The sequence below is a fragment of the Cupressus sempervirens genome, chromosome 1 (genome assembly GCF_028749045.1).
Source record: "Cupressus sempervirens isolate cs-2001-9-10 chromosome 1, ASM2874904v1, whole genome shotgun sequence".
In the NCBI taxonomy this organism is placed as follows: domain Eukaryota; kingdom Viridiplantae; phylum Streptophyta; class Pinopsida; order Cupressales; family Cupressaceae; genus Cupressus; species Cupressus sempervirens.
In genome coordinates, this window is record NC_143118.1 from 304,507,376 (window position 1) to 304,532,657 (window position 25,282).

At 38.9% G+C, this 25,282-nt stretch overlaps 1 protein-coding gene across 11 annotated transcripts in view; it reads left to right on the plus strand.

Annotated features, from left to right (window-relative positions):
* LOC149577320 (E3 UFM1-protein ligase-like protein) overlaps positions 1-25,282 on the plus strand; it is a 280,489-nt gene that overhangs the window by 246,701 nt on the left and 8,506 nt on the right. For 8 of the 11 annotated variants that reach the window (XM_089823447.1, XM_089823448.1, XM_089823445.1 and 5 more), the window contains exon 20: positions 12,429-12,601. The exons of the other annotated variants lie outside the window; for them this stretch is intronic. In XM_089823447.1, coding sequence (XP_089679573.1) covers positions 12,429-12,554 — 126 coding nt within the window. In that variant the 3' untranslated portion in view covers positions 12,555-12,601. The remainder of the gene's footprint in view (positions 1-12,428; positions 12,602-25,282) is intronic. 11 annotated transcript variants of the gene reach the window in all.

Here is a 25,282-nt window from a genome sequence, read left to right on the forward strand (position 1 = left end):
CTCTTTGAAAAGGTTGTAATTTTAAAGTGTTGTGACTCTTCAAAATAGTTGTAATCATGACATGTTGTGACTTTTTGAAAGGATTATGATTATGAAGAGTTGTGACATTTTAGAAGGACATAGATGACAAATAAAATATAGGAAGATTGAAAAACAATTATACCTAAGAGAATTGGGCTGCAAAACCATCAATGTAGAGAAAATAAAAAAACTAAACTAATATATATTTTGAATGAATGCTGAGAACTAAAAATTATATATATTTTGTGAAGAATTATACAATGTAGAAGTAAAAGGTAACAGTAGTATATTCATTTGATAATTTTAAATTAGAAATAAATATGAATAATTTGGTAAATAAAATTATCAGTCAAGGATTGATAATCATGCTTGAGATGAAAACTTTATAGTTCTTATAGAGATTAGAGACCAAGTAAGAACTTGGTAGAGGGAATTCATTAGAATATTGAGTTTCTCTTAATAAGGGTATGGGTTCTTTTGCTATGTTGTGGTTAGAATGTAGATTTATATGTATTTGGGGGTGAAGTTTTCTGGACCACGCTTCAGTGTGAGACCGACAATTTAGTCCAGAGTTAATAAGGGTATGGATTCTCTTGCTATGTTGAGAAACAATGTTTCAGACACCACTTTGAGAATACCTTGTCCAAGTTATCCCTCTTGGACTCCCTTGTTTGGTTGACGGTTCTTTATGGCTCTATGGTTTGGGGTCCGTCTCTTCTTGGTTCTAATTGGGCCTCAATCGAACGGGTTCAGACTTTGGTCTTACGGCACATCATTAGATGCCACAGGATCACTCCTGATAGTATCATTCTTGCTAAGTTCGGTGCTCATCCCTTTAGTCTTGTGGCCATATTTGATTTGATTTGGTTACTTCATCATTTGTGTAGTTTTGCAAATTCAGTTGGTGAATGTGATAGATACTCCTACTTGGCATATTGTTCTTCTGTTGTTACTACGAGTTCTGATACTTGTTCTCGTGCTCGTTGCTGGTATGCACAAGCATCTTCTCTCTTGAGATCGATTGGGATTGATATTTACCACCTCCCTCCTTACTAGTTCTCTCGGAATGCCCCTACTCATCTCCTCCCCTCATAACAGGAGTTAAATAAGCATGTCAGACTAGATATTTACAGACAGTACATTATCACTACTTGGACTAACCTACTTGGTGGCTTACATCCGAGGATGACCTATGTGGATCACTTTCTGGAGATCTATGATGGGATTATTGTTCGTCCTAGTTACCTACCTCGGCTGTGGTCTCATGCCTTGTGTATCTCCTATTTACCATATAGGGTAAACGGATACTTATCACATGTAGTACAATAAGATATGACACAAAACAGATACTTTATTCAGCACTCGAATACTTACAATATGATTATGATGTACATATACTTTCTTGAAGGGGTGACTCAATTGTCATGCGCCCTTTCAGATACAATTCTACTCGTTGGCTACAATATAGATTTTACCAACATCATCCCTCTCAAAAAGAAGAGTCATCTCTGGACGATAATTACATAATTATTGAGACAAATTAACAAAATGGAATACATTAATTGTGACTAACTATAACAGGATAAATCTTTTTCTGTTACATCACCTTCACATTTCTCCCATGCTTGCACCAAACTGGTCTCCAAAAACACGTTGCATCTATAGCCTCTGCTAACACAATACTGTCTCCCTAGCCAATCTGACCTCGGTAGCCACCCGTGCCGCCTTCTCTTCTTCCAACTCCTAGGTATGCTGAGCCAAGTGTCGCTCTATTGCCTCCAACTGGATGGTCAACTCCTTTCGAGCTCTTTATGCATCCACCAAGATAGCCTCATGTCCAACACTTACTTCGAGTGCATCAAAGTGTAACACCTCTCTTGAAGGGCTTACTCCAGTGTCATCTCCACCTCTAGCGTATAGACACTCCATGCCTGCAATAGCTCTAGGTCTCATCAATTGCTCACACTTCCCAAGACTGATAACTAAATTGACCGAGGGTCTATGGGCAACACCCCTAGTGGGGGCGAGGGGTAGTGACCCCACCGCCAAGACCAAATTAGCGCCCTCAAACCCACACAAAAGTCTATGGAATACACCATTTTTGTGATTTTCTTCCAATCCCATACTCTTTCTGCCAACCGCTTATGTTTTCTTCACTACCTTTTTATGTCCTTCCTTTCGGTACTATTCATTGTGAACTGATTTGATTTGTCGTTTTTTTTTAGAACCTCTTATCACCCTTCTGTGTCCGTATGGTGGTCGTCCCTTGTATCAATTTATGTTGTATGGTCGTGTAATGATGTTTTATAACTTCTCTATGGCTACTATATGGTGTACGACACTCTCTTGTCCGTACGTTGGTCTTCTTACAATGTTTCAAGTGCCCCTTCTCTGTGTGAGCCGTATGGTCGTATGGTGGTATTTCTTTGCTTGCCGTTGGATGCTCTTAACTCTAGGCCGTACAGTATAGTGCCATGTCTTATCTTGCTACTCGTACCTAAGACTGTATAGTGCTCTTTCTATCTATCTTTCCTACTTGCCTTTCTTATCGTACGGTGTACCCATGTGCCGATCGTATGGCTGTACGTGGCCGTACGATGTCCACCTCCAAGGTCGTACAATGTCCACCTCCTTTTTTTTTTCCATACGATGGGCTCTCTATTATATCCTGTTTGTATGAAGACAGTACGGTGATTTATCTATGTTCCTCTTATACCGTACATCTGTACGGTAGTGTCTTCCCTTTCAAATAATGTTTGTATGGTCCCTTTGTCCCTATTAATGTTTGTATGGTGCCTTTTTCCTTCGACTGTTGTCCGTACACTGGTTATATATCCTTTAGTTTATTTTGTCGTTGCTCATTATTTTAATTTATTTTTACTAAATCCATGGTCGTACTATGGAAATATGCTTAACTTTATACATTATTTACATTTACTTATCTTACATATATACATTATTTATTCTCTCAATTGTTCGTCAGTGGAGGGGCATTGTTTCTTTCATTATAGATTTTCAACTTTGACCCATTCCTTGCATCAGGCACTTCCTTCCCATCAAGTGTCCATAATTTTATTGGCCCATTATCGCCAACTTCACAGATTTTGTATGGCCCGACCCATGTCACTTTAAATTTGTTTGGTCTGATCTCGTTGCACCCATTATATTTCAACACTAGTTGGCCTGGTTGAAATTTGTTCAATTTTAAATGCTTGTCATGCCATGCCTTATGCTTGTTATGTGTAACCTTCATAGCCCATTGTGCCTGCAATCATCGCTCGTCAAGTTTATTTAAATTATACAATCTCTCTGTCAGACTTTCCATATCTCCAAGCTTGTTTTTTATCACGATCCTTAAACTTGGTACCATGAATTCTGTCAGCTGCCACTCCTTGCCATCAATAACCGTATTCTTGATTCTAGGACCTTCACTCCATACTATTGAGGTTTTTATTAAGCCCTTCCTCTTTGTTACGATGTGTTTTCCTTGCTGTCGGCACTTTTTTACTAAATCCGTGGTACGGTGTAACATTTTCTTTCTGCGTGGTCTGTTCAGCATATACCATACGATGGAATCTTTCCTTTTGTTGGGTTTGTACGGTATGTTCTTCCGCATGTACTAGCCATACTGTATGTTCTTTCCTTTAGCTTCAGCCGTAACCGCCATTCCTTCTTTCGCTTCTCTATATTCCTTTGGGCATTCATTTTCCTCTCATTTATTACCTTCGTCAACCCCTAAGATATTACATCTCAGAAAGAGATCATAGTCCTCCATCTGTCAATGGAGTAGGCTGTTCATTGAATCTATGTCATCATCGTTAGACCCTCCTTCCAGTGTCAACACTCCCTCGTCATCAGGTTCCATTCTCTTTTTCCCCTCGTTGTCCCCTCCACCTTCACCTTCAAAATCTGACAATGTTGCCTCCTCACCTATCATCTATGTGTGTAAGTCGATTACAAATCTTCGGCCTCCGCATTCCATGGATAGGGTATTTCATTTCCAATCATGTTTCACTTTCGCCTGAACCAGCTAGCCTCGTCCAAGGATTGCATCATACCCTTTTCTTTTTAATGGGATGACCATGAAATCCAATAAGAATGGGTGCATTCCAATGGTTATAGGTTGCGCCACCAGGGTTCCTAAAGGCTTGATCCCGTGTTGATTGGTAGTGAGTAGTTGAAATATAGGTGGCCACAATGTAGGTTTTCCCAACATTTTCTGTATATCCTCCGGTAGTATGTTTACTCCTGACCCTCTGTCAATGATTATGTCCGTGAGTATGGTTCCCAAGATACCCATCTCTACTATAATCGAATGTCTTCCCATAGTGAGTAGTAGCATTGGGTCTGCGACAATTGTTCCGTTGCCATCCTTTCCTATTTTCCTCTCCTTTATTACCTTCGTCGACCCCTAATATATTACATCTCAGAAAGAGATCGTAGTATGGAGGACCAAGTCTAAGTCATCATCATCAGACCCTCCTTCCAGTGTCAACACTCCCTCTTCATCAGGTTCCATTCTCTTTTTCCCCTCATTGTCCCCTCTACCTTCACCTTTAGAATCTGACAATGTTGCCTCCTCACCTATCATCTATGCGTGTAAGTCAATTACAAATCTTTGGCCTCCGCATTCCATGGATAGGGTATTTCATTTCCAATCATGTTTCACCTTCACCTGAACCAGCTAGCCTCGTCCAAGGATGGCATCATACCCTTTTCTTTTTAATTGGATGACCATGAAATCCAATAAGAATGGGTGCATTTCAATGGTTATAGGCTGCGCCATCAGGGTTCCTAAAGGCTTGATCTCGTGTTGATTGGTAGTGAGTAGTTGAAATGTAGGTGGCCACAATGTAGGTTGTCACAAGATTTTCCATATATCCTCTGGTAGTACGTTTACTCCTGATCCTCTGTCAATGATTGTGTCTGTGAGTACGGTTCCCAGGATACCCATCCCTACTACTGTCGAATGTCTTCCCATATTGAGTGCTAGTAGCATTTGGTTTGAGGCAATTGTTTCGCTGCCATCCTTTCCTATTTCTTTTGTTTCTTTCAAGAGTGGTGTCATGTTTAGTATCGCTGTTCGCAACTAAGGCATTTAAGAAGAAGGTCATTGAGTTTCATAGGAACTTCCATTTGCATTACCTACCTTATAATATTTTGTTTTGCCAGGCCCTCTTCGAGGTGTTGGCTGTCTTTCATTTGTAATTTTTCGGCTTCCATTTGTTTTTCCAATTCCTTCCGTGCTTGCTGTAACCTCTTCTTTTCTTCCTCTGCATTTGGGTACATTGCCTTCTTTGCTTGCTCGCAAGTAATGGCTAGTGTCTCCTCATCACATGTTTTGATGCTTAACAAGTTTACCCCTTGCTTCGGGCATTTCGAATCCTCGTGGTCTACTGGACCAACCATCTACACAACTACTATGGTGTTTCCTTCGTGGTATAGTCTCTAGGTAAGTGACCCTATCATTAATCGTCCACTCGAGTCGTACTATATCCGACTTCAGCCTCCGCTATTGTTATTATTGTTATTGTTACTGCCTTGTCCACGCCAGTTATTGTTACGGTATCCTTCTGAGGTTGCGTCGTTGTCCATGTTCGTTCTTACTCCTAAGGTGGATACTTCTTGTGTGAGTAACACTTGCTAGTGTCCCTTTGTCTTCATATTGAACAGGCATTCCTTTGTGGAATGTCCTGCAATCTAGCAGATATTGCAAAGTTGTTTTATCAAGCAGGAGCCCTTTGTGTAACCCTCCTTACAGTCCATACACCACAATTCCCCTTTCACCGAGTCAAGATTCTTTTTCAGATTTTTAAACTCCATCATCCGTAACATATCCTTCTGTAACTCTCGAACCTTCATACTTGATTTTTCGTTGTTGCTACTACTTTTGGAAGATGAATCGTCTGAGTCCAACGATTTGTGCTTCTTTTTGCTCGTTTTTTGCTCACTCTCCAAATCCATTGCCGGATTATACGCATCTATGTACAATACCGGAGGTACAATTTTCATCTTTTTCTTTAGTGTCAGCCTTAACCCTTTAACAAACCATCTTTTCTTTAATCTATCTGCTAGTGGGCTCTCCATCTTCCCCACCAACTCTTTCAGCCTTCTTGCATATACATGGATCATTTCATTCTTTCCCTGCTTTGTACTGTATATTTTTGCCACAATTTCATTAACGTCTCTTAGTAGTTAGAACTCTGCTATGAATTCCTTCCTGATTTCTGTCCATGTAGTTAATTTACGCAGATCAACATCCAAAAACCAATCAATCACTACACCTCATAGGGTCAGCAGGAACTGTCGAACCCAATCATCCCGGTCTATTACACCATTCATCGTCCATATTGTTTCGCATGTTTTGCATTGTCTGATCGGATTTGTTGTCCCATCACCATTGAACTTCAGCAATTTTTTCTTTGCTCCTGTCGTTGCTACTTTCTTCTGATTCTGTGGTACTTGCTATGTACCTACGCTACTCTAAGTACTCATGTTGTTTTGAGTACTTGCGTTGTTCTAAGTACTCGCGTTGTTATGAGCACCCGCAATGTTCTGCACAATCGTGCTACTTCAGACAACTGTACTACTTTGGACAATTGCATTACCTGGTGAGAAAAGATCTTCCTCAATCAAAGTTGTTTGATTCTCTACTTGTATCTGTTTGCCGGGTGTATTGGAATGAAGAGTTCACTCAATGCTCATGCTCCTTTGACACTTTGAGCCGTGTGAGTTACTTCCCTTCTATTCGAATTCTCTACCCGCAATGTACACAAGTTAAGGAACTCCCACTTTGTCTCTTCCACCAAATTCAATTGCTGTTGAGTTTCTTCGAGCAATTCCTCAGCACTCCTCGGTCTACTAGGTGAACGCACTCCCTTTGTCTATGCTCCTTCACCCCCTCGGTGTCCGTTGGTAAGTTGCTAAAGCCTCTGTCTACGCTCTGCCTGTTGTGCTAAAATTAATACTTCCTGTGTTAAACGTATCTCATTCCTATCTTTATTAAGAAGGTTCGGTATTAATCTCCATAAGACTTCCTTTGTTCCAGGTTCGATTGGCAACAATGCCAAATGTTTACTGTATAGGGTAAACAGATACTTATCGCATGTAGTATAGTAAGATATGACACAAAATAGATACTTTATTCATATACGCAATATGCACTCCAATGCTTACAATATGATTATGATGATTTCTCAATAGTCCCTATGAACGATGTACATATACTTTCCCGAAGGGGTGACTCAATCGTCACGTGCCCTTTCGGATACAATTCTACCCATCGGCTACAATATATATTTTACCAACAACATCTCCTAGGGTCCTTCAGAGTTGGTTTTCACTGTCTTCGGGCTCAGACCGACCATCATATTGATAGTGGAGAGCGGATCTGTAAGTTGTGTACTTTAGCTAAGGTCAAGATGGAGACTAACTTTATTTTCCGTTGCCCTATCTGTTATGAGATCAAAGGGAGATTTTACTGTATGTTCTAGGATTGTTTTTCTCATTCAGATTTCTTCAAGTATTTTGACTAGCGGTGTCTCGCACTTTATCTTCAAGAGGCCACCCTGCTCCATGATAGTACTTTACAGTCACTACTTCCTCACCTACATACATCAACTCAGCTCATTATTGCCTTTTTCACACCCTTATCTCCTTTGCGTGGTGTTAAAAGGCCATCTAGTTCTACCAGTTCTTTTGGTCATTCTAGGTTTGTCAGACCTCGTACTGGCTTCTTGCATTAGTGACACTCCTCTATGAGCTCACAGCAACAAATCAGGGCTCCAATCCATTTGCAGCCGTATCCTTCTATCACTGACTTGTTTTTTCCAAGAAAGGACTCCTAGTCTTTGTCTTGGCTTCTCTCTGTCTCTCTTCTTTGTTGTTTTTTTTGTTCTCTTTTCTCGGACACCATTTGGTGTTCCTACTATTGTCAGCTTTCTTGTTGTAATCTTTCAGTCCCATAGACCTTTTGGTGGTCTTTCGTTTGACATTAATATTTTTATCTTATCTGATCTTATCTTAAGAAAACTTAGAGATCAGAGGGCATTCTTGATTGAATGTCAGGATTCCAAATTGGAAACTAGAAGATTTGTAGAGAATCTCTTAGAGATAAGAGGCTTGGTTAGAGGTCAAAATAGTCCCTTATATCTATGGAACATGTCTGTAAAACTAATTCAACCTCAATAATTGCAAGTTTGTTTCCACGATCCATAGTAGTAACTTTTTTGTTTTTGCTTCTAGATTTTGATTGTGTATTTTTTTGAGCCAACGTTCTAGGTCACACTCTATAAACCATGATTAGGGCAATCTTAGTTGAACCTCTCCTAAATGCTTGCAAGTTCATACAGTCCATTGTTCTCTCTCCTATGACCAAGTATGTAAGCATATGGGAAAAAATAATTCCCTCCCCCTTACATTGACTCAAGAATGCCAATGACCTCCTATTTCTGCACTTTTAAATGAACATAATGAATTCAAGAGTTTATAAGACACACTCTTGCTTATTTGTCATACAATGAATTCTAATGCAAAAAAATAATAATTGCATGCCCCCCTTTTCCTTATTATATTTTAAATTAATTACATGTTGAATGCTTCAACAAGCTATTAAAATATACATATAGTAATGAATAGAAATAAATAGTAATCTCAACCTCAATAAATATTAGTAAATATTTGATATTTACTAATATAAATTAGTATAATCAATATTACTATCCTATCCTATCAACATTCACATCAACATACCTTCTAAGGGATTTCGTAGAAAACAAAGGCTCACACTTACAACCTTGTCTTAGGAACATGACTCCATTCATTAGATTCTTGAGCCATAACATTTCATAGTTAAGTCGTTTTAAAATTTCTGTTATCTGACATGTTCCTTATAATCACAAGGTTCTTTATTTGTTGCAGCCGATCAATATATTACTTGAACTAATTACCAATCTGTGATGTCCTCTTTCTAGTTTGCCCTACAAATTTCCCTAAATCACAATTGCAATAGATCAGGGTTAGGATTTACCAGTTAAATTGTTTCTTTAAATATGTGATCTGTAACTTGAATATTGCTTTCAGCACATGAACACAAATGCCACCATATGAGTCTGTGTGTGTGTGTGTGTGTGGGTTAGAATTGGATCACAATGTAAACAATATCAATAAATAATCAAGGGTTAGACTAAAGAAAGTATATCTTGATCATTTTGCAGCACTCAAGTTGTATGTAAATTCCAATTATAGAAGGTTTGGAATAAAAAGTCATGGTAGGGTGCCCTGAGACAGCGGTTCTCCTTGTTGGAATCACCGCTTGCTTCACAACAAAAGCTCAAGCTATCGATGAACATCACAACCACTAGAGACAAGGATCTGCGGGAGGTGGGTAAGCACATGTGACAAATCTATCAGTCTATGCTGAACGGCACCTTCACCTAGAGGGGATGAAGGCACCAACCTCCCAACAATCCCCCCCCCCCACAGCATGACCCAAGAGATTTGAACCTGTAACCCAACGCTCTAATACCACTTGTTGGAATCACTGTTGCCATTGCACCAAAAGCTCGAGCTATCAATGAACATTACAACCACTAGAGACAAGGATCCATGGGAGGCAGTTAAGTACACGTCACAAATCCATCGATCTATGTTGAATTTATCTAGAGGGGACAAAGGCACCAAGCTCCCAACACTCCCTCCATACAGTCCTCCGTTCTTCTATGGTTGGCATTATCTACGATTCAACAATAGTCCCTTGAAGTAGGAGTTGGGATGATACGTGCAATAGGGTGCCCTTAGCGATTATCCCCTAATTATTGACTCTCATTCCTGCATGAATGACTATTACTAGAGTTCATGTCTTAATGCTAATTAACAACAGCCCAAGATGCATTATAAATCATATAGATAAATTAATCATTATCAAAAATAGAATAATATAATATCCGAGACTCATATCTTCTTATTTTTATTCTCCAATATGCCCCTAATGAGTGTTGGTTTCTGATTGAGTGTCCATTATTTACCCCTTGATTCACAGCACAATGCATCCCTTCCAATGCTTGGAATGAATCCTCCTTTATTGGCACAAGGGTCACCACGTTTCATAAGGATCAAATCACAACTTTTCATTGTTGCATTTGAGAATAATACATTGTTCCCCAAATTGATCTCCCTTGGATATCCTCAAATAAACCTTCTCTTTTTATGTTCCAATGTGGGGGAGAATCTTACCTCTTCATCATGTATCCCCTTTGCAATAGTCACAACCTTTCACAATCATCTCCCTTTAAAAGAGTGATAACCCTTCAACATTTCTTCCTTTTAAAAGAGTCACAACCCTTTGTAATTTTCCCTCTTTGAAAGAATCATAACCCTTCATAATTACAACCCTTTTGAAAGAGTCACAACCTTCATAAGTACGATCATTACAAAGAGTCACAATCCTTAAGAATTACAACCTTTTTGAAAGAGTTACAACCCTCCATCATTGCTGCCATTTGAAAGAGTCACTTCCTTATTTTCCCCATATTCCTTTCCTCTTCTATTAATTACTTTTTCATTCCTATTTGAAAGATTCACTTACTTACTTTCCCCGTATTCCATTCCTCTTCTATTAATTACTTTTTCATAACAACTTTTTGGCATTGTCAGGACAGCTTTTTCCAATAAGGTTCAAATGGTAGTTGGGGTTGGTTAGAGGCTTCAACTAGTTTGTATGGGCAAAAGCATAATGTTTTCCGATGCCGAAGGGGTTGATGCTTTGTTTTTTTGGAAGCTGAAGCAATAAAAACACTTCATTTTCTGCATTTTCCAAATGTCTCTGTAACATTCATTGTTATGGACTGTACTTGCAGCACCAGTGCCTGAAACTAGTTGGGATTGAAACTACATTGAATCTCCTTTCTATTGCTTTTTGTTTCATTCAATTTCATAAGCAAATAAGCACAAAATTGCATTTTTTGTGCAGTCTGGTTAAAACCCTAAGTTGGGTAACCTGAGACTTAAAGAATGTCTTTCTTGGCCATCCATCAGTAGAAAATGCTTTATATTGGTGATTGGCATGCAAATATAAGTACTTCCATTTTCAACAGGGGCAGAAACTGATGTTGGAGTTTGGACGTGCTTCAAGGATCTGGTAGTTTGATATTCCTATTTATCAGATCAAAAAGAATTGTGTAGTGAGAAAATGCCCCGTGAAGCTAGAAAGAATTGTTCAGACTTTTGTGTAACATGAAAAGATATGCTGGGTGGTGGGGGGGCTTGGGATCAATGCACATTGATGGGAGTCCTTGTAATAAGTAAAATCCAAATGAATGCTATGAGTGTCCTGTTAGGACAGTAAAGTGAACTCTCCCAAATGGTGACTCTTGTGTTGAATGGATAGTGAAATCTCATTAAGATATTCTGTTGGGTGTGCCATGAATGTCCTTAAGGCTATACTAGGGGTTAGTGAATCTATAGCCATTTGCTGTTATATTGATCAAGATAACCTTGTAAATTCCTAAAACAATGCAGAATTCAATGCTTGGAATTTAATGTTGTATGTCATCAATTTGAGAATGTTCCTTTGTTCTTCAAGTCATGTGGCAAGTTTTTTCAAATCCTTTCCCCTATCCTAACTAAATGTGTAAATACTTTAGCCTTTTAGTGGCCCATGGTGAAGACTAGGAAATATGCCCAAATGAGTAGTTTGAAGGTTGTGTTGTAGAAACCCCTACAAGTTGATATGATCAACTTATGAAAAACCCTGCCTCTGCGTCATTCCTTCCTCCATGACCCCTTCCAAATGAACTCTGTCCTTTTGTATCCAATTTTGAGGGGCTTACAACTCTTCATTATGTATATCTTGACCTTTCATTAACTTAATTAACATGTAATAATACTATATTATTATAGTTATCTATTATGTATCTATATTTAATTCTTAGTATTATTAATGAAATCCTATTTGACAAAGGAGACATTACGCAATCAATCAGAGTAGTTCCACATACACTGTGATTCCAATATCATAAGGACTTGAATCAAAATCTTTTGATCATATCTGCACGATGAACAGAGAATATTGTGAAAAGCTACCTGCTAGAGTTTAATGTAGTTGTCCCAACATATGCTAAAATCCAGTGATCTATTGGATATTGATATCAGTTGTAACAGGTACATACCACAGGGTACATTCTAAATGATGTGTTTTGGGTGTAGGTGTTGGATGGCAGCAGCATCTAACTATACTAAAATGTGTATTCTTTACTGTTGGATAATCAAAATAATTGCTGAGTTGATTTGTGCTTATTGATTAAATCTACTTTGTTGTTACTTGTTTAGGCATGAACACAGTACCTTTTTATGCTAGCATGTTTATAGGACAGAATGCCAACAAATTCAGTGTTGCATAACTTTTGCAGGAAGGTGATTGTACAGCAGACAGGATAATGAGTAAAAGGGAATTTCTGGAGAGCAGAATGCCCAATTTAAAAGCACTTTCGTCAGCCTTGTCATCTGGAAACGTTGTTGCAGTCGCCAATTCTTAGATGAGTTATGCTAATAAGCACATTCATACAGTTTGCATATTTAATAGGTATTACCATTTTTCCTTCATTCCAACCTTCGTGTCAAATTTTGTAAGATGGATCTTGTCAATATGAAAGTTTAAGCTGCATGTAACATGACTCCAGCTTTAGAACAAGTGGACTTGACACATTCTAGAGGCAGCTGTTTGAGTCCAGACTTTAAGGTTGATCCTCAATCAAAACAATAATATGTTTTTGATGTATGCACTTGTCAAATTGATATGGCCAATCATATCCTCTCCCTGTTTCACCTGTGGCATGGTGAAATTTTGAAAAACCAGTAAAGAAAGCTAAGACATGCTACTACTTTGTGTGAATGTACATGCACATGCTTCAATCTATAATATATATATATAATTCATCACTCCATTTTAGTATAAGCTTCATGCCATGTATATCAAATACACAACAATATAAATCTCTTAGGTTTCCAAAATGTATTTTATATTTTGGGATGAGAAGTACTATCCTGTCCTGTATACCATTATTCAGGAGAGATTCTGTGAGCAGTTTATATTGTCATTAGGTCTTGATTTTCAGTTCGTGAAATGGAAGGTTCTGTTGAGTTTTATAAGATCCATTTTCTGCAAATGCAATAACATTGTCATTTATTTCTGTGTTCCAAATGCAGATTTGAATGTCATATAAATATGAGAAGAGGATACATGTCTGATGAAGAGACATGTCTCTGTATGGTAAATTACAAGTTAGTCATCCTTAGACAATATATTAATAATAATATAAATAACCACATCTATATATATATATATATATATAAGAAGGTTGGTCTAATTTATGATTTGACCAATAACCATAGAAGAAGTGTCTCTAGCTTGATTCAGTCCAACTAAAGCTACAGCATTAACACTCCCTCTTAGCTAGGGAGGATTTGGTATAGAACACATTATGCTCTCAAGTATATATAGAGATATCATTTCAAAATGATATTCTTGGAATGACATTTTTAAGGATATCAACATATATCCATCCAACATAGATGTTATTTTTCAATATCATCTGAAGTATGATTCAACAAGAAATATCAACTACACTTATATTCTCTTGGTATGTGCACTGGTATCATGTTCATGATGCCTATCAATAGAACATGTTCTATCCTAGAAGGATGAGTTATCTGATTTTTGGCACACTCTGAGACAACAACTGAATGTAATCTATCAGATAACAAGTAATCAAATGTCACGTTCTTCATCATGACAAGTATCATGATTTCCGGCACTCTAGGACAACGACTTAATGTAGTCTATCATGATATGTTTGTTATCATGATATTCGACACTCTGGGACAGCAACTTAATGTAGTCCATTATGATAACAAGTCAAGCCATTGCTAAGATCGTCACCTTACAATAGCGGCCTCACAACACGAACATCAATGAAAGATCATCACCTCTCATGATGTTTTCCAACATAACCATGTAGAAACTCACATGATATGCACCATGAAGCATGTCAGAGGATGGATTTGCCATAGCTTCTTCTAGAGGGTAGAACAAGGGCTTTCACCTAAAACATAGCTCTCACAGAGAAGAATGCATTACAACGAATTTCACCTCGACCTTTTCTTTCATAGAGAAGAGCTCATTAACAAGGAATTGCACCTCGAAATTCTCCCTTTGAACAAGGCTCTTGGGGAGTCAGATCCTCTAGTAAATCCCTCAAAATCTCTCTTCATTCAAGGATGCATGTTATAACATGTTAGACTCCCTCTGAATCTAATATCAATTTTTTGACTTTCTGGTGACAAGTCGTCACTTCCTCATGCTGTACACAGGAGTAGGCCCATCAAAATCATGCAATTACATGTGTATTTTGAGACACCCTTTGAATATCAATCTTCTAAGCTCCTACGTCTCCTTTGAAGAATTGTCAAACTCCCTCTTAATGAAAGAACCCCTTGTCTAGATTTTATTTCTTAGTCTTGGATGTTATCATCCACAAAATCCCTAGAGGAATATCCCTGCGTATCAACATTCTTAATACAAGTTTCTCCAATGAAGGTCCATATGCATAAAATCAAAAAATGCGGCCATATAAGCATTGTTTAATAAATTTGAGTTTAAATGGGAATGAAACATTGGTTATCACTCCCCTCGACAATGGAAAATTCCCACTCGTGCATCACATCAAATATGGCAAACTTCCTTTTGTTCTTTTTCTTCTTTGCAAAAAGAAAAACATTCTTGGATATCAAGGAAAAGAACAAGAGCATAAAAAAGGAAATAACTCTTATGCATGAATATAGTTAAGAGATTGACTACAATACACAAACCGTAGTATCCAAGAGGTAATACCCAAAAAATACTTATCTCAAGATGCTCATTAACATCCTTCCTAATGGACCATTGGTGAGAATGTCAATTTTTGTACTGTAACTAATTCTTTCATCCTTCTGAGTACTAGACTTCTTCAAAGCTCTAGATTTGTCCTTTCTTCCAACACTGGTCAGGTCCAATAAGGAATCACACAAAAAATTCATCCACTCCTCATTTAATGGTTGTGAAAACAACATGGCCCCTTTATGAGTCTTTTGGCAGTTTGGAAAAATGTATTAAATCAACAAAAGATAGAATTCCAACAACAATATCTAGCCTTCAAAACATTGTAAATTCTTGCTATTGTTGATGTAACATCTTTAATTTATCGATGGTATTAGCTACAAGAATAATCAGGTATGCCAAGGAAATATAGAATGCTACAACCTAAACTCCCCATGATAGCATTGCCTCTTCTTTTGATATCATTTCTTTAATGGGGTTTGACATAAATGGAGCCATACGCATTCATTAATGGCTTTTGATTTTATGTAGATTGAAGGAAAGGCATCTAAATAGAGAAAAATATACAGTTGCAAATAAGAAAGTAATTTTTTGCTAAGGCCAGGCTTCTTGTCAATAATGTCATGTCACACTTGGAGCTACGAAAATTATGATCTTATCTTTTGAATTTGAAATCAAATGGTTAGCACACATTTTTTTCATGGAAGTCTTTAGTTTTGTATTAGTTATTGGGATAGCATATTCTATGTAGTAAAGTTTTTGCTGGTTCTTACTAGTCAAAAGAAAGTGGCTTCTTGATATAATAGAATCAAGTTGTGTTGCCAAATATCCTTCCACAGTGATCATGGAAGCCCTCTTCAATAAAGAAACATTAATCGTTTTCATTTCTATTCATTTATTGCCAAGAAATTTTCTTGGTTATTTAGTATTGTATTGCACAATTGTTATGAAAGCATAGGTAGGTTCTTCTCAAAGTTTATACATATTTCTTGATTGAGATGACATAATACTTGATGGCATGAATGTAATGTTCCTTGGTATTCCTTTGTTGAACTTAACAATCTCCTGGTTTTAGAGGAGCTCAACTTTCAATGTGACACTATTATATATCAGTATTAAGCCCTGTAAAGTACCTTGGGTTTCTATCCCAATTCCTAGTGGAGAAGAGTCTTCTTATTACTTGAGTATTGATTATTTCCTCCCGAAGCCTGTCTGGTCTGAGAATCTTGATTTGGAACAGTATCTGATTCTTTTGTTTCTTCTTTTCCTATTGGTAATGTTAACCTTTGAATATCCCTGGGGATTGGAGTATGCTTTAGATTATAAACTATAGTAGTTTCCACGTTGGGTGTTAACTCTGAATTTGTTGCTTTACAAAGTTCCTTGTTTCTCAACGTTAACCTTCTTCTTTTAGTCAAATATGGATATCCTTGCCTTCGTCCTTGTTTGTTGTGAGCAGAATGAGGTCTATTTCTGTATCAATTTCCTTTTATTTTCCAATATGGAATTGTTCACACCCAATTGATTAAGCACTTCTTCTATTTGATGTTCTTCATATTCAAGATGCTGAATCTATGGGCAGCCCTCTCTATAGTGTGATGATCTCTGTTATTGCTTCTGCATAACTTGAGTCCCCCGCACTGGATTGCCTTTGTTGACGTGTCTGTGTTAGCCATCTAATGCCTTTTTTTTGCATGTTTGTTTGTAGAATTCTAATTTTAATTTGAATGGTTGATATTATTCACTTCTGACTCCGCTTATGTTATTGATCCTAGCTTTTTGAAATTTATCATCTTTTCTAGCAAATGCAAAAAACTTATTCTTGATGTGTTGGCTTAATGCTCTCTCCGTTAAACAAGTGTGTACAAAATGCTGAGTAGGATTCTTCGATGGATTCCTTCGATGCAACTAATGTGTTATCTTAAAAGTTCTAAATTATAATATTTGTTCTATTCGACTCTACCTTGGTTGACATCTCCATGCCGGATGATAAGGTTATTGAGCCCACTGAATAATAATAGGTGGAGTTTGACTAAATGTCATTTGGAATAAAACTTTAGACACAATGAAATATCCACTTTCACAAGTTACCATAGCAAAAATATATGTAGCTCCACCGCTACTTTAAAGTTATGAAGCCTTCAAAATAAAATATTAAATACTAGCTTTTAACTCTCTGTAATTCTTTTGCTCCTCCATTGCTCTTAAAAACTTGTTTACATTTGCAATTAGGCTCTGATACCATGTTGAGTTTTATAGGATTGTTTTCTGCAAATGTAATAACATTATCATTTATCTCTATGTGTTTCAAATGCAGATTTGATTGTCATATAAATATGAGAAGAGGAGATAGTTGTCCAGCAAAAAAGGTAGTTAGATAGTTACTGGTGCGGACACGGTTGTGTCATTTCATTGGTACCATTTCGGACATTATAAATGTCGTAAACACTTACGTATTTTGGCATCATTATCATTGTATGAAGTATCATTGTTATGTACTGAAAGCATTTGATAAATGAATAGTATTTTGCATTAATTATATGTTTCATTTCATGTTCACCTACGGGCTGAACATTTGGTGTCGTTGCTAATTCGAATTCGGAATAGTATGAAAGGATGAAATAGATGGGAATAACAATACAAGACAATCGGAAGACAAATGATGACGGCGAAACATAAATTTTTGAAGGAGAGCATGAGGCAGCTCAAAACTTTCATGTTTTGTACCACGTAGGTCTTGAAACTTTCGTTTAGAGAGAACCCGCAAAGAACGGGGTTACGCCAGACAATGTGTGGAATGCTATGCATGCAAGCCCAACCACGAACAAATTTTTGGACCAACTTCCTCGTTTGATCACACAAGCCTACGTGGCACAGAAGAGACGCAGGAAGTAGAACACGAGGAATGCCGTTAGGAGACTCAAGAAATTCTATGAGGAGAGAGATGCATGGTGTCAAAAAACTAAACCATGAGCTGTTGCTTCGTGGTGTCAAGGGCACTCAGAAATCTGTAATTGTCGCATAAGTCGACACGATGTATATAGAGTAAATAAATAAAAGAGTGTTTCGCTTTGTTTTGTTTTATAATGGTATATGTCAAATGCCCAATCTTTTAAGTAAGAATAGGAATTTGAGGGAAGAAATTGAGGAATTACAAATTGTGCGGGGCAAAGCCAAACGATGACAAAGAATAAGACAACTCATTAGGGAACAGACTGAGGAGCAGCTAGAGGAATCACTTGTTGTGGTGGTCATAGTGGGGTTCATAGGAACCAACAAAGGGTGCCACAGTTCACTGGAACGACAGGGACGGAGCAATGAGGAGTTGCTCGAGGAAACATGACATAGATTAGCAGTGCTTGAGGAGACAGAGGAGCAATTTTTGCATTCATCATGTACACCACTACGAGAGGAAACTTGTGAAGAAGTAGGAGAGGCGGCGAGGCCCACAAAAGACACTGGGGCAAAAGGAAGTGCTGGAGCGACACTGCACGATGGTCAGAGTAACCCGCCAAAATCAACTTCTAATAGTTTAGCGACACAATCTAGTGTTAATCAAAGAGTGAGAAGCACAATTTCTCAAAAGCAAAACTCCCGAAGTTCATAGGCAATGGGAAGGAAGATCCCATGTGGCATTGTCATACGTGTGAAACAATGTGGACCGCCAACTTGATCATGGATGCGGATGAATGGTTGAACTAGTTTCCAGCCAGCCTACGAGGAGTGGTGGTGGATTGGTTCTCCAACATGGACAAAGCAAAAATCTCTACATGGAATGATCTAAAGAAAGAATTCTAAACAGAATTCCAACTACTATGGGATGACAACGAGGTTGTGGTGAAAATCTACAACTATAAACAAGAGGACACTGTTCGAGCCTACAATCAAAGGCTCAAAGATCTTAGTCGGATGGGTACTCAACCGGCGGATGAACTAAAGAAAAGTTGGTTTGTAGAAGACCTCTGTGGGGCATTGAGAAGGAAAATGAAGATAGTTCCACCCACATCCTACACAGATGCCCATGACTAGGCCCTAAATTTAGAAAGTGAGAGAAAAACAACAAAGTAGAAGAAGAAGAGAAGCAAATCCTCATCCTCCTCTAAGAGCGATGAATCCTTCGACGAAGGAAGCAGTGCAAACAACAAGGAGGGGCTCAGCAAGAAAGTACAAGCACTCCAGAAAGACTTAGAGTGGATGAGAAAGGAATTCAAATCCATAAAGGGAACTGGCCGCATGGAGGAAGGAGAAATTTGGTGTACGGATTACAAAGAGAAAGGTCATTCAAAGGGATCGTGCCCCAAAAAGGCAATGTGTGATATCTGTCAGGTCCTAGGTCATTCTACAAAGGAATGTCCGTTCAACATGAAGACTAGAAGCCAACAGATATTGTTCACATAGGAACAACCATCCACTTCTGGCACTAACAACAAGACCTAGGGCAATAATAATGCCACATCTAGCGGCTATCGAAACAACCATCGAGGAGGACGAGGCAGGAATGACAATAGGAATTGGATACAATATGATTCCAAGGGAAGGCCTATAATCCAATACTAGACATGTAACTAGTGGGGCCACTTTGCCAGAGTGTTCAAAGAACGACACTCTACAAAAATTATGTCAATGGTGTGGTCTAGGGGACCACGAAGATGCTAACTGCCTGAAACAAGTAAACCTCATTAACATTGACGAGGAAAAAGTTCTGGTTCTCACCTGCAACTAGGCTAAGCAGGCCACCTATCCTAACCCCGCACAGAGAAGCAAAGGTTGTGGGAGGCATGGGAGGATGTAGAAAGGGCAATGAAGGCCATAAAGGACATGAAAGATACTATTCCTTGGCGATCAGAGGGAGAGAAAAACTTGGTCAATCAAATTGTGCAAATGGAGGTGCCCATTAGAGTTCAAGACGTATTATAAGTTGTACCACAACTAAGGATGGCATTATTGAATGCCCACGCAAACCCATTGGAAACGAACGAACAACCAATGGTACTAGGAGGATCGGTAGTAGATCACATGTTGTTGACAGTAAGCAACATCCGTCATCCGACGATAATAGAGATGGGAATCCTCGGAACCATCCTAACAGACACCATCATAGATGGTGGGTCCAAGGTGAATGTTCTTCCCAAGGAGACATGGAGGAAATTGAGCAAGCCTACCCTGTGGCCACCCACATTCAACTTTCTTGGCACCAACCAGTAGGGGATAAAGCCCCTAGGGACCTTGGTGGCTCAACAAGTAACTGTTAGGATGCAACCATTTGTGCTAGATTTCGTAGTGATTCCCTTGAAGAAAACGGGATATGACACCATTCTTGGAAGAGGATGGTTGGTGGCCACAAAAGTAAATCACAACTGGAAGAATATCTTGTCAATGGAAAGCGGAGGGCAAAAGTTTGCTATTGATTTTTGAACTCAAATGGTAAGTGAAGAAATTGCATCATTGTCGGATTTCGAGTCAAACGGAGAGCATCAAATAGATGAGGAAAGAATGGATCCAAAAAACGAAGGCATTTTAGAATTGGAAGAGTGTTCAAGAGACGAGACCAGTTCACTGAATGAACTTTTCCATTGGCAAATGGAAGACTATGAACTCTTCCATACGTACATGGTTGGCGTCGAGGAGCCAGAAGATGAAGAGGTATTCCCACCAAAGTTTGTGGAATACAGAGAAGGTAACGTGGAGATCAATGAGAGTCCCGCCCATTGCTTTGAAGGAAAAGAGATAAGATACGAAGAGTCGTTCATAGAGGCTACTAATCTTGGAGACGCAGAGAATCCAAGAAACATACTCGTGGGAGATGATTGGAACCCTGTACTGAAGGCTGCGGCATTCAAAATCTTTTTGGAATACAAAGATGTATTTACATGGACTTACAAGGATTTAAAAGGAGTCTCGCCAGAGATGTGTGTCCACCACATATTGTTGGTACCGAGAGCCATACCTACGTGGAAGTGCCCGTACAGAATGAACAAGAACTACGTAGCCCACGCAGATGAGGAAATACAACAAATGCTGGAAGCCGCCATAATATTCAAAGTTCAAACAAGTGAGTGGGTGTCACCAATTGTGATATCGATGAAGAAGAACGGGATCCAAATTTGGATGTGTGGACTTCCAATGCCTCAACGTCATCCCAATAAAAGATCCCTTCCCAATTCCGTTCACTGACATGATCCTAGAAGTGGGCAAACACGAGATGTATTCCTTCATGGATGGATTCTCTAGCTATAACCAGATCTCCATTGCTAAAGAAGACAAACTGAAAACTACTTTTGTGGTGGAGGATGGAGTGTATGCGTACAACTAAATGCCCTTTGGATTGTGTAATGCACTTGCCACGTTTCAGAGGAACATTTTGCACATATTTGACAAAATGTCGGTAGGCAACTTCTGAGCATTTTTGAATGATTGGTCCATTTTCAATGGACAAGACAACCAGTTGAAGGCACTCTAGGAATGTACAGAAAGTGTCAATGGGCAAGGCTAGCATTGAATCCAAAAAAATGTTGGTTCATGGTTCCTCAAGGAAAACTACTTGGGCACATATTAAAGACCGACCCCAATAAAGTAACAGTGATAGTGGAAATGGAAGCCCCGACGAAGGTATCTGGAGTCATCTTTCCTCAAGCACATTGGGTACTATAGATGGTTTATAAAGAACTATGCTCGAATTGCTTTGCCGTTGGACAAGTTGATATGAAAAGGAGAACCATACATCTAGACTTCTGAGCAGGAGACTGCCTTCACAGAACTGAAGAATAGATTATTGTGGGCCCCCATATTGGCGTATCCAAACTAGGACAGGGAGTTCCACATCCACGTAGACATGTCAAACTTCGCCATAGGTGCAACGTTGGCATAGACTGGCGACCATGGTCTCGATCACCCAGTGTATTTTGCAAGTCGGCTATTGTCAAAAGCCGAGTGGAATTATAGCACCACTGAAAGGGAGGCTCTTGGGATGGTGTACTTGGTACAAAAGTGTAGACAACCTATTGGCTACATCATTTACCTTTTATGTTGATCACCAAGAATTGACGTACCTGGTGAACAAACCAATCATCCAAGGCAAAAATAGTAGATGGTTGTTGCTACTATGGGAATTCACCTTCACCATCATTGTGTAACCTAGGAAGAGTCATGTCATTGCGGACCAGCTCTCCCAATTTAGGTCCGGGGAGCCACTAGAAGGGGTCAATGATGATTTTCTGGATGCACACTTATTCAGAATCGCCATTCTTCCAAGATGGTACAAATCTATTGGGGAGTATCTATCGACGTCTCAATTTTCGAGAGAGATGCCGCTAGGCGAACAGAGGAAGCTATTTTACTATAGATGGTTTATAAAGAACTATGCTCGAATTGCTTTGCCGTTGGACAAGTTGACACGGAAAGGAGAACCATACATCTAGACTTCTGAGCAGGAGATTGCCTTCACAGAACTGAAGAATAGATTATTGCGGGCCCCCATATTGGCGTATCCAAACTGGGACAGGGAGTTCCACGTCCACGTAGACATGTCAAACTTCGCCATAGGTGCAACGTTGGCATAGACTGGTGACCATGGCCTTGATCACCCAGTGTATTTTGCAAGTCGGCTATTGTCAAAAGCCGAGTGGAATTATAGCACCACTGAAAGGGAGGCTCTTGGGATGGTGTACTTGGTACAAAAGTGTAGACATTACCTATTGGCTACATCATTTACCTTTTATGTTGATCACCAAGAATTGACGTACCTGGTGAACAAACCAATCATCCAAGGCAAAAATAGTAGATGGTATTGCTACTATGGGAATTCACCTTCACCATCATTGTGTAACCCAGGAAGAGTCATGTCATTGCGGACCAGCTCTCCCAAATTAGGTCCGGGGAGCCACTAGAAGGGGTCAATGATGATTTTCTGGATGCACACTTATTCAGAATCACCATTCTTCCAGGATGGTACAAATCTATTGGGGAGTATCTATCGACGTCTCAATTTTCGAGAGAGATGCCGCCAGGCAAACAGCGGAAGCTAGTTTTAAGGAGCCGAACTTTCCAACTAATAAATGGTCTCCTGTACAAGATGGGTCATGATCAAGTGTTGTGGCGATGTGTAATGGAAGAAGTGCAGAGTGTTCTAAGGGAAGCACATGAAGGTCCGACAGGTGGCCACATGGGACCTGACACAACAACACGGAAGGTTCTGCTTGTTGGGTTATGGTGGCCCACACTTTACAATGATGCACGAGAATGGGTATTGAGCTACGATACATGCTAGAGAGCCGGCGAAACACTCAAGGACTTGATGCTATTAAACTCATCCCATGCCCAAGAGTTGTTTGAACCATAGATGGAAAACTCACCGAGTTTCCTAGCTCGGTGAGTTTTTCACCAGTTAACTTGCCGATTTAAAAACTCAGGAGTCTAGTAAAAATTCGCCGAGTAATCGGCAAAAACTCGGCGATTTTTTAATAAAAAATCGCACTTTACTGGTGAAAGTTTTGCCCGCGGCCTGTGACGGGTTAAAGCGGCAGTGAGTGTTTTTTCTCATTCTTTCTTGTATTTGCATTGTTTAGAGCCTTGAGGAGTGAAGAGAAGAAGGTTTGGAGGCATTCTTGGTTGATTGCAAGTGATTCAAGGCGGATTTGAGTGGATTGTAGAGGATTCTAACCGATTTTAGAAGACAAATTTCTTTCCAGGTATGTTCATCTTATCATAGTTTGAAAACTTTTTATAGTTTTATAACAAATGTTCTTTTGTTTTTGTTGTTGTTTGTAAATGTTTTCAAATCATTTGAAACCCTAGCTTCTAAGTTCTAACTTTGTTTATTCATTTTTCAATAAATTTATGTGTAGGGCAGCGGTCAATCATTAAAAAAACATGACAAATCCACAAGAAGAGTGGCCACAAACACCATGCCCTTCTGGATATATAGGCACTTGGCCTAAAAATGCAAGAGATAAGACATGGTGGTTTGCCTATAAAGCTCCAAATGATGTTGGGAAAGTGATATGCATTCCATGTGAGAGAATTATTTCTGGAGGCATAAACTGCCTCAAATACCACCTTGCAGGCATAAAGAAACATGATTCAAATCCTTGTCTCAAGGTAACTGATGAAGAAAAAAGATTCATCAATGCCCTACTTGCAACTGCTGAAGAGAAAAAATTGAATAGGGGGAGGGCAAAATTAGCTATGAGGGCAGCCATAGCTGAATCTGAAGGAGCTCCTTTTGATATGCAAGAGGAAAAAGAAGCACTTGAGAACATACCGGGATCTCTTCGTGGCCCACGGATCCGCAAAAAAAATTTCTCTTTTACCGGTTCCACTTCTTCTACATCTCCTACTTCTTCATCACCATTCGGATCCCCATTAGGGATAGGGGGTTATTTTGTGCCCAAGAACACACCTGGAGCACAGCCATCATTAGGGGGCACTGCATGGTTTAAGGAGGTGCATGAGCAAACTGATATTGCAGCATCTGATTTTTGGTTTTTCAACAATATCTCAATGAATGCCGCTGATAGTCCCTATTGGGTCAATATGGTCAATGCAATAACAATATCAGGCAAAGGGTACAAGCTGCCTAATCGCAAGGATATGAGTGGAAGGTTAGTATTTTACTATTTAAATTTTAGTAATTGTAAATAATTGTGATTCACTTTAGTTCATTGTTATATTTTAAATCTTAATTGTTATAATTTATTTCCTATTTTTTACTAACACTTACACTTTATTTAATATTACACCTAAATTTTGTAGGTTGCTTGACAAAGCGGTTGGTAGGGCAACATTATTGATAGAAGACCAAAAGAAAGAGTGGAAGAAGTATGGATGCACCATTTTATCTGATGGGTGGACAGATGGAAGAAGCAGAACCATTATTAATTTCTTGGTTGCTTGCAAAGATGATGTGGTGTTTTGGAAATCTGTCGATGGCTCCAACAAAGTGAAAAATGCAGCCACATTGGCTTTAATGTTGGAGAATGTTGTCATGGAGGTGGGAATAGAGAATGTGGTGCAAATAATCACAGATAATGCAGCAGCATATGTGGCAGCAGGTAAATTTAATTTTTTTAATTCGAATCAATATGAATCATAAATGTAATGCTATGGTATTATTCAATTTATATTTGATGTAATTTGTAAATACTAAATATGGAAAGTTTGTCACCAATTATTGATTTTTTGCTAATCTTTTAGGTAGAATCCTCCAAGAGAGGCATCCCACACTTTTTTGGTCACCTTGTGCAGCACATGTCCTTGACCTTCTTTTGGAGGACATAGGAAAACTTGATTGGGTGAGTCCAATTGTGGAAGATACTAAGCGAGTCACGAAATATATCTATAATCACCCATGGGTTCTCAATTTGATGAGAAAAGCCACTAAAGGCAAAGATT